General features: G+C 44.1%; 1 protein-coding gene across 11 annotated transcripts in view; it reads left to right on the forward strand.

Annotated features, from left to right (window-relative positions):
• The window catches only part of tns1a (tensin 1a), an 85,840-nt gene extending 78,083 nt beyond the window's left edge, over positions 1–7,757 (forward strand). For 6 of the 11 annotated variants that reach the window (XM_041885132.2, XM_041885133.2, XM_045222421.1 and 3 more), the window contains 12 exons: positions 453–542; positions 737–766; positions 1,432–1,504; positions 1,642–2,258; positions 2,488–2,697; positions 2,851–2,946; positions 3,047–3,196; positions 3,454–3,486; positions 3,973–4,141; positions 4,327–4,395; positions 4,521–4,550; positions 4,711–7,757. In XM_041885132.2, coding sequence (XP_041741066.1) covers positions 453–542; positions 737–766; positions 1,432–1,504; positions 1,642–2,258; positions 2,488–2,697; positions 2,851–2,946; positions 3,047–3,196; positions 3,454–3,486; positions 3,973–4,141; positions 4,327–4,395; positions 4,521–4,550; positions 4,711–4,840 — 1,697 coding nt within the window. In that variant the 3' untranslated portion in view covers positions 4,841–7,757. The remainder of the gene's footprint in view (positions 1–452; positions 543–736; positions 767–1,431; positions 1,505–1,641; positions 2,259–2,487; positions 2,698–2,850; positions 2,947–3,046; positions 3,197–3,453; positions 3,487–3,972; positions 4,142–4,326; positions 4,396–4,520; positions 4,551–4,710) is intronic. The other 5 variants (XM_041885134.2, XM_041885135.2, XM_041885128.2 and 2 more) reach the window with 3 other exon arrangements.
• Positions 7,758–10,471: the final 2,714 nt, after the last annotated feature.

Below are 10,471 nucleotides of genomic sequence, written 5' to 3' on the forward strand. Positions count from 1 at the left end.
CTCTCTGTTTCTCTCTCTCGCTCGCTCTCTCTCTCTCGCTCTCTCTCTCTCTCTCTCTCCCTCTCTCTCTCACTCTCCCTCTCTCTCTCACTGTTTCTCTCTCTCTCTGTCGCTCTCTCTCGCTCTCTTGCTCGCTCTCTCTCTCTTTCTCTCTTTCTCTCTCTCTCTCTCTCTGTTTCTCTCTCTCTCTGTTTCTCTCTCTCTCTGTTTCTCTCTCTCTCTCTCTCTCTCTCTCTCTCTCTTTCTCTCTGTTTCTCGGTTTCTCGCTCTCTCGCTCTCTCGCTCTCTCTCTCTTTCTCTCTTTCTCTCTCTCTCTTTCTCTCTTTCTGTTTCTCTCTCTCTGTTTCTCTCTCGCTCTCTCTCTCTCTCTCTCTCTCTCTCTCTCTCTCTCTCTCTCTCTCTCTCTCTCTCTCTCACTGTCTCCTCCTCTCTGGCTCTCTTTCTCTCTCTAGCCCGTTCTCCTCCAGGCTTGGCCAAAACCCCTCTCTCTGCTCTAGGACTGAAGCCCCACCATCCAGCAGACATGCTCCATGGTGGATCAGGTCAGTACACAAACACACACACACACAAACTTTTCCCATCTAGGTTTTCTTAGTCCATCCAATTGCTTCTAAACACCTGCAAACCTTCTCTTGGTCTCTTGCTTCTCTTTCAATGGTTTACTCCTCTCTTTTTCTAACCTCTCCCTCAATCACCAACTCTTTTCTTCTTCTACTTATTCCTTCTGTTCTGTCAGACTCTGAATCTGTAAGCGATGAGGAGCAAGGTAAGGGCGTTTCTATGGCAACACGTGGCACCAACCTCTTACCCCCGTCACACAGAGTACCCATAATCCTTTGTGTTCGGCCATGTTTGAAAACCCCTCGTTTTGACCGGAGGATCTTGTTGTGGCTTCTCAGTTTTGCTCTACCTTCTGTTGTTCACCTCTAGAGGAATAACACAGTCCCACTATACAGGCTACAACCGCAAACATTCTGTTTTGATTGGCTATCAGTGGTTAAGTCCTGCCTCTTCTCGAATTTCATTGGGTTCCCGATGCGTGCCAATGTTTTTTGGGGCTTGCCCGGAAGTTGCTGAAACGTGATGAAAAAGTTATGGTTAAAATAAGGAATTCGTTAAGGTGTGAGGTAAGGTTAGGTTATGTATGAAATCTATATTTGGTTGTTAGCCTGTTGAGTGGGCCTGTATAACGCCTCCACCACTTTGCATCTGTATTAATTAACACTTTGAGTCTCCCTCAGGATGTTTCTGTTGTCTATTCATGTTTCTTTTCTTTTTATACCATTTTGGGAATGACCTCGCCAGGTTTTATTTCTGTCTCTCCTGTTCTGTCTTTTCTGTCGGTCTCCCTCATAACTGCATCCCTTTGACTCCCTGTTTAGCCAATAACAGGGTAATAATAACATCTGTGTGTGTGTTTTTTCTCTACAGACGGCCGTGGTTATGGTGGACACCCCTTTAATGATCCTATATCTTCCAGTAGTCCCATCCACAGCCCAGACGGGTGAGTACTGTACTGTACTGTACCCCCACCCCACTGTCTGCCTGGGGCACAGAGTTTGGATAACCCAGGGAAAACTCTTCAAATAAAAGGAATAAAGATAGTCCTCAGCTCAACTCAGTGTTTCTCTCTCTCTGCAGCATGAGGATGGCTTCCTCCATTCGTCCCCAGGCTGACTCCGGCTTCCACTCCCACCCCTCCGAGAGTGTCCGGCACACTCCCGTCCCGTCCCACGGCCCCCACTCCCCTGAGGGCTCCCAGGTCAGCGTCGTGGGTCCCCTCCACACCGTCCCGGGAAGCCCCAACACCCTCCACCGCACGGTGGCCACCAACACCCCGCCAAGCCCTGCCCTCCAGCGCCACCTGGCCAACCAGGCCAGCCCGGGTCTGGCTCGTCACCCCACACCGCCCAATGGGAACAGGGTGCAAGTCCCCGGCAGCCCTGTGATCCCCGCAAGAGGCTCCAGAACCTCCGCCGTCCCTCCTAGCCCTTTGATGGGGCGCCACCCGATGGCCAGTGGCCACATTACGCCCGATGACAGACAGGGGACACCACCCATGCCCTCCTTCCCAGTGTCGCCCCAGCCGATGCTTCCAGAGAAGAGGCGGCTGCCCAGTGGAGAGAGGTCCAATGGGGGGCTGTCGTATGGGACTCTGGATGGGAAGACCACCACACCCACCTTACCCAGTGGATGCAGCACGCCCAGTGTGTCCACCTCTCACACCCTACCGGACCTCTCCAAATTCTCCATCTACGGTGAGAGAGGAGGTCCAATCCTAAATGAACACCTGTAGCATCTAGCCCTAGTCACGGCCATGTTCTTTATACCTATTCAATCCATTCAGATCTAGCCAAGTGAGAGTTCATAGTCAACCATGCACAGCAGATACTATACATATTAAGTCAATCAGTGCTGGTTTTGATGGATGAAAGTCTCTGAATCATCACTATTTCACTGCTTTGACCATTGTCACTACTTCTACAGACCAGAGTCCAGACATCAGGCTGAACGTGAAGTTTGTCCAGGACACGTCTAAGTTCTGGTACAAGCCAGACATCTCCAGAGAGCAGGCCATCAGTCTGCTGAGAGACAGGGAGCCTGGGGCCTTCGTTATCAGGGACAGTCACTCCTTCAGAGGGGCCTACGGCCTGGCCATGAAGGTGGCCTGCCCACCTCCCACCGCCAACAAGAAAGGTACAGTAGATCTTTAATCTTAGTCGCAGGTCTAGGATCAGATCACCCTAACCTGAATCCCAACCTTAATCATTAGGTGTGAAAACGCAAAAACTGACCTTCGATCAGAGACCTTTGATTAAAGGATGTGTTTACTGTTTTGCCTTTTGTCAGTTGGTGACATCACGAGCGAGCTAGTGAGGCACTTCCTGATTGAGACGAGCTCCAAAGGCGTGCGTCTGAAGGGCTGTCCCAACGAACCCTACTTTGGCGAGTTCCAAACATGCACATTCAACAGAGAATTTGTTCATTAGGCCTCCAGCAAGTACGTACACTTGCTAATCATGGGTATGTGTGTGTATGTGTGCAGGATGCCTGTCTGCCCTGGTGTACCAACACTCAATGACTCCTCTGGCCCTGCCCTGCAAGCTGATGATCCCCAGCAAAGATCCCAATGAAGAGGCCCTGGAGCTGGACACTCCCACTGACACAGTGGCCGAGCTGGTGAAACAAGGAGCAGGTAGGGACAAACTGCACCCTGCATTATTCAGCCCATTCTCTTTGATTTGATCATTTATCCATCTCCATTCCAAGCCTTCTATTACAACAACAGATACATACACAACAACAATCGAATAATAACTGGCCAAATTCTGTTGTACTTTTACTACTGTAGTTACTAGTGTAATTACTATGCAGTTTCACAAATACATAGTTTTCAGGTAGTACAGTGGTTTTGTTTCTCCTCTCATGCTTGGATACTGTGTTATGTTGCAGTAGCACAGCAACAAGTCCCAGAGGAGGCCCATGGTAAATACTGGACTGTGTTTTTGGCATTATTAACCCTCTTGTCCCCACACTCCCCAGACTGATATTTCAGCTCTGCCTGGTCACCACAGAAGCTTCCCTCTCACTACCATGCCATGCCTGCCTTAGTCACATCTTTGCTTGTCATGGTTGGAGTTTTTCAAACGAGTGAAGTGTATTTATATAGCGCTCTTCTTTAGGTCTTATGCATGGCAGCTGTTGTGAGGTTTGAAACATTGTCTTCTGGATTAGACGTGTGTTCTTTTCTCGTTGGTAGAGATAGCATAGCATGGCGCTATGTACCAACAAATGCACGGAGTGAGCATTCTAACTGATAAAAGAAGAAAGGCAGATATGGAGTCACTAATATACAGCCAGCTGTTGCCTCGATCTGTTTTTCAACACTTATCAACAACATGTTCAAATGATTGCACTAATTGTTGATAGTTGAACTCCTTCACTGCTTCTTGTTTTTTTGTTCTCTCCCAGCATGCAACGTTCTTTACATCAACTCTGTGGACATGGAGTCTCTGACTGGTCCTCAGGCCGTCGCCAAGGCGATCAGCGAAACGTTGGCCGTCAACCCGTTGCCCGCAGCAACAACCGTCCACTTCAAAGTGTCGTCGCAGGGCATCACCCTCACTGATAGCCAGAGGAAGTGAGTTGTAACCATGGAAACAGGAGCACCCTACACCCACAGTCAGAGCCATGGAAATGTGTTGTTATTCACTCATTGATTCTGACTGCTACACTAGTATGTCAAAGTGTTTTACTTGAATTGAGCTAGCTTGGTGACAAACTCTGAGATTTCCAACACTAACTCTGAGTTTTTTCCTGCCCTAGGGTCTTCTTCCGAAGGCACTACCCAATCAACACTGTCACCTACTGTGACATCGACCCCCAGGACAGGAAGTAAGTGTGTGAGACCAGATCTTTCTACTGTTCTAAAGTAGTGAAAATAGTTCAAATGTAGCCTACGTAGGGTAGATTTTTTGATTGTTCCTCCAAAATGAATTTGTCACATCTCATCTTCACAGGTGGAGCAACGAAGGAGTTGGAACGGCAAAGTAAGTCTCACAACTCAAATCACTCTATTACACATAGATTAGGTCATTAAAGAGATGGGACAAAAAAGTCCCATGGTCCACATTGGCCTATAACTACATCAAATCATGAACCATCTCCTTTATACTCTAAACAGGCTTTTTATTTCTCTTTAAACTTCAGACTGTTTGGTTTCGTGGCACGTAAACAAGGAAGCACAACGGACAACGTCAGCCACCTGTTTGCCGAGTTGGACCCCAACCAGCCTGCTTCAGCCATCGTCAACTTCGTCTCCAAAATCATGAAGCGATGAAACCAACGACCCCCGGCAGCCATTTTGATTTTTTTCTTCTATTTTTTTTCTTCATAATTTTCGTAACTTTTCTTCCGTTCTTTTTGTTGAGATGTGTTCTCTTTGTTTTATTCTATGAGATGTTATGTTTGAAGGACTTGGAAGTAATCCAAGATGGCGTCAGAGGAAGTTGTGGCTGGAGTGGTGACAGTGATAATGTGGATCGAGCTGGTGGAGGAAGATGGTTTCTTCAACAGTTAGTCCAAGTGGAGGAGCTGTGTGCTAAACTAACACAAGACTAGAGGAGTATCAGTTGGAGAAAAGGACACTGACATTCATCAGGTTTTTGGATTGATTTACCAAAGGTAGCACTCAGAACAAGTATGTCATTATTAGTTGGTCAGTTTAAGGTGTTGTATGTCTTCTTCTCTATTTTTATTTTACGATGGGACTGTTGAAACGAACCAGACAAAAACAGAAAGAATGCTTTCTTCATCAACTTTCTTCTGTCTTCAGAAAAATAGTTGGCCTCAATGGCTTCTTACTAAATAATATTTAAGAAGACATTTTGCATGCTAGCTCGATCTTTAAGCTTGGTCCTTATACGTTCCACTAAAGTCATTTGTGAACCCTCGAGTGGACATTTTCCAGGCCTGTTGTATGTTGTAAAGGGCTCAACAGCGAGAAAAATAAACTGTTCTCAACTTCACAGAGCAGACCAAGCTTCTCATAAAACACATTGCTAATGTTAGGTCCAGACTTGACCAGTCGATCCTGGAGCGCACTGATTGATTTCAGATGTGGGAAATGGATTACTCTAGCCTGTGGAAAGGTAACTGGTGAATCTACTGCTGTCACACCTCCTGTCCACACGATGGCGCTGATTATCCATGTTTGAACTCAAATCCTGCTTGACTCAGACTGATCCTCACCTGCTGGCTGCTCACAGACACTGCTACTAAACACACTGGAAACAAACGCCAGGGACTGGTCCGAGCCCTGGGCGGTAGGCGCTGTCCTGCATGTTTTAGTCCAATTGCACCCCCTCCCTCTAAGCTACCTTCAACATCACCAAAATGCCCATTCTACGCTGTGTGCTATGAAGACTTTAACCCTAGGACAAGAAAACTGAGGTTGTTTGACTTGTTAGAGACTGCATGATATTATAAACCATTATTTGTACTCTACCCAAGAGTCCTAGAAAGAAAAGAGAACATGTAGACAACCTTTTGTCGAAGTAGTTACTCGATGGTGAGATGCAATATTTTTACTGTTTATTTTCTTGTTTCTTCCATCTTGAAGCAGGGTTTCACTGTATCAAGCAAGGTCGTCTTTCTTTTTTTAACCAAAAGGGAATTTATCCTCTCACCAGATCGCATCTACATACCTTTAGACAAACGGAGAGGTTGTCACACTGTGTGTAAATGCCTGCTTTTCAAACACACACCACTCACCCATCTTCCATAAGCTACGGAAAAATGATATTGATATAAAATGTATATAGATATACTACTTTGAAAAGTTACATAGCTAAAAAAATATATTTATTTTTGTTGCTTTGTTCCTCCATGATAACTCATATATACATAGATTGTACAGTCTACATAAAGAAGATTACCTAATGGATTGAGAAAAAAATACTTATTTTGGCTAATGATTTCAAAGTCGGGAGATTTTGAAAGGCTTTTGGGATATATATGGTGTACATTACTCAGTACATGTATGTTTGTTCTAGCTCGTCATGTTTCTTGTTTTGCGTTCTCAGAGATTGAGGTAAAGCATGTATAGGATGAAAGCATATGATTTTTACAGGAAAAATGCATGGACAAAACCGTCCGGGTGGTATACCAGAACAGAATGTTAAAGTTTGTCTTAAACGTTGCCATAATACAGTGAAAAAGGTTTGACTTATAATATGAGTTACATGGCAAATGTTGTTGGCAGTTTTAGGGTCAGCACTTGAATATGGATTTACCATATTATGAAAATATATAATGTTCTTAAAAAAAAAAAAAAACGTTTTTATAAGGGAAGCATGAGGACATTGAATTTATAAGCCGACCTTAAATGCAATATGTAAACAACAATGTGTACCCCATCATAATGACATTATGATTTGCCAAAGATTCTAACACAACTTCTATGGTGTCTACATGTTTTGCTTTTTTCCAAGGAAATTGTGTCGCTAAGCCGAATGAATTCATAAATGTTCCTTCTGTTGCCAGTAAATATGCAGACCCACATAACACTAACACCACCGTTATATATGAACTAGCCTATTTCTCTCTCTCTTCCTCTCCATTGCAACTGAATGGAGTTAAGACTATTGTTACCCCAGTTAGAAATACAAAGCACTTATCAATGGAATACCACAACCATAAAACAGATGCAAAAATGCAAAAAATTACCCAATATAATTTCATGTGAATATCAGTGTTGAAGGCAAAATGTTGTCTACAATTCTTCAAAGCTCTTTTATTTGAGCTACTACGTCTAGCTATAGTCGCCTCAATGTCCAAACTGTGGCCCTCCATGGCCCTCTGTGGCCCTCTGTGGCTCTCTGTGGCCCTCTGTGGCCCTCCATGGCCCTCTGTGGCCCTCCGTGGCCCTCTCAAAGTAACATGATTTATTTATTCTCCTTATTTATTCTTTATTCGCCGGTATGTTGTTTTTTTGTAAGTCCTCAACATTTCAAGCTACATGACCGCGGTTGTCAGTCAGTGTTAACCAATGGAAAAGGAATGTATTTTTGTGTGGAGGAGTGTGGAGGAGATCAGTGTACAGACGGGACTTAATGAATGTGTGAATGTGATACTAAGGATGTACAGAAGGGTCTTGTGTTTTTTTTTTCATTTGCATTATACTGTCATGGCTTACCTGTTCCTGAGGAGAAAAAAAAAACATTAAAGCAATACAAATCAGTTACAGTAAAACATAAGGTTGTTTGAGCGTTCAGTTTCTCAGTCATTGTGTCTTATGACCATAGTCTTATGACCATAGCATTATGTTTTGAATTGTATGATCTTATATGGTTATGACTATCTAGATCAGCGTTTCCCAACTCCAGTCCTCCAGTACCCCCAACAGTACAGATTTTACTTGTGGCCCCAGACAAGCACACCCGATTCTACTTGTCAACTAATCATCAAGCCCTTGACAAGTTGAATCAGGTGTTTTTGTCCGGGTCTACAACAAAAATGTGTGCTGTTGGGGGTACTGGAGGACCGGAGTTGGGAAACACTGATCTAGGCATTCTTATAAACACAGAGACCAATCCTCACTTTAGATCTGTCCACCACACAATTCTGACTTGCATTAATCATGACTTGATGTCACTTGGAGATTTATCCAAACATTTGACTTACACATTTCAGTTCCAGGTTAGGATTCGGTCCAGGGAATTGATTTGTCAAATCCAGGCTTACTTGGTAAAAAGTGAGCCTGTGGTTACATCTTATATCCACTCAGTGGCAGTATCTGTCCTTCACAAGAGAGTAGGCTACTTTCCTGCATGCATTTATTGAACAGGTTATTAACAGTTTATGAATGCATATATAGTTCAAATAGCTAGTACAGCCTATGCAAATCAAATATTTTATGAGGTATCCCCCAAGTATGTTGGCCTATATGGATTTAGTCTTTTGAAATGCTTTTAAAATGTTGAGGTTTCTTAGACATTGGGAGCTCTGTAATCTAACAGTTTTAGCCTCTGTCGCAAATGAAGATCATTGCAATGGCAAACCACTGAGTATTTTCCCTAGAATTTTGTTTTTTCCTCACTGTCAATCATCAACACTCCTGCCAGCTTTAAGCGTGTGCTTCACTACATGCTATGTTAAGGTTAAAAAACATGTTGTGGTAGCTCATTAGGGGTTAGGGAGGTAATGGGTGTGTATGCGATACGTTAAAGCAGTGTTTTCCCAAGAATCCCCACGTTTCCCACATAGTGAACAGGAGAACACACTGGGGCTTTAGATGGACCACAGCCCAACAATCCTCAGGAACCACTGATTTAAGAGCAGATTGAATTCAGACATGTAAGCCAGCCCTTTATTCAATGTGGGGGTCAAACCTTTAAAGAGGAATATAGGGACTTGGGAGGTCAACGTTTGGGAATCTGGCATGACCTTTAAAACAGGAAATGTATGTTTGGTAGTGGGAATAGGAAGTTGTGGGCAGAATGTCCTTCTGAGCATGCCCGGTATGCACACACGCTGAGGGTCATGGGATCTAGCAGGGGGTTCTGCGCCAGGTGGTGACCATGGCGATAGTAAACATTCCATAATCTTGGGTCATGTATCATCTCCAGGAAGTGATGCAATGGTTGCTATGTGGTCGTTGGGGCAAACATTTTGACACTTAATTTGTTTAGAAAAAGGCTGCATTTCTGTAGCTGTTGACATTGGGAGTTGAGGACAAATTTTCCAAAATGGTACTCAAATATGGGCATTGGTTTACCTGCCACATAGCGTTTCTTTAAATGGAAATGTGCATTATAGGCCTACCAATTCCAAAACCTTGGGTTCATATCCTTTACAAAAAAAGATTGCCGTTTTGAAACTGTAGTAAAAGTGCAGTAACTGCAGTTGACTATGGTATTTTGGATGCAGTAATTGAAGAATGATTGCAGTGTACTGCAGTTGAACTGCAGTTATACTGCACTCTAACTGCAGTTACACTTCAAAATTACTGCAGTAAAAAAAACTGTTATTTTGGACGCAGTATTTGCCGCATACTGCGGTTATACTGCACTCTAACTGCAGTTATACAGCAGTGTACTGCAGTTGTACTGCAATCTTTTTTCGTAAGGGATTCCTCACAAACCATGTTTGTCTACTTTATTGTCATCCCTATAGCAACCCTCTGTGGGCGATAGCCGTCTAACCCCTCATTCTGTGTTCATTAAAATTCACTTTGTTAATCTGACGCTGTAAAAGCTGAGGTGACATCACGGGTGTCAGTTGTGGGTTTAATGAAAACATTGTGCTGCCTGGCTCTGAGCTAACATATTACAGCAGTCAAAGAGCATCAGCTAGGAGCTGCAGGCAATGTTTCCAAACGTCAACATGTCACGAGAGCGATTTCGACAGACACGTCATGTGCCGATCTGAATTTGTCTTCAAACTCCCTCTTTTCCTTTCTCACAGACTCTCTTTCTCACGCTCAAACCCACTTTCTCTTTCTCGGTTCACTGTTTATCTCTCTCACACATGCAAGCTTGTGTGTGTGCGTGCATGCATGCTTCTGTGTGCGTGTGCATGCGTGCATGTCTTTTCTCAGGCCAGGCCAGCTGTATCCAGGGTAGGTTAAACTGTGCGTGAAGAGCACTAAGCCCATCTAGCACCATTGGCCTTTCTCCTACAGTGAGTGCGTAAATAGCCTTCTAACCACGTCAATGTCCACACACCAGGGGCACCATGTGGGGCTATAGTATTTACATTATGTGATGGAGTGGAGAGTAACGCACATGAAAACACTGCTATGGTATTTTAAGTATCCCCAGCTGGAAACTGGCACAAGTATACTGCCTACTCCTCACCCATGTATGCTCTAGGGTCAGATAGAAATGTAGCGAATAGAGCTAACACAATACCCTGATCTACCTGACTGACAATCATAACTGTTCTACACAATTCCGTTCTATCTAAACGT

The sequence above is a fragment of the Coregonus clupeaformis genome, chromosome 9, assembly GCF_020615455.1.
Source record: "Coregonus clupeaformis isolate EN_2021a chromosome 9, ASM2061545v1, whole genome shotgun sequence".
NCBI classification, from domain to species: domain Eukaryota; kingdom Metazoa; phylum Chordata; class Actinopteri; order Salmoniformes; family Salmonidae; genus Coregonus; species Coregonus clupeaformis.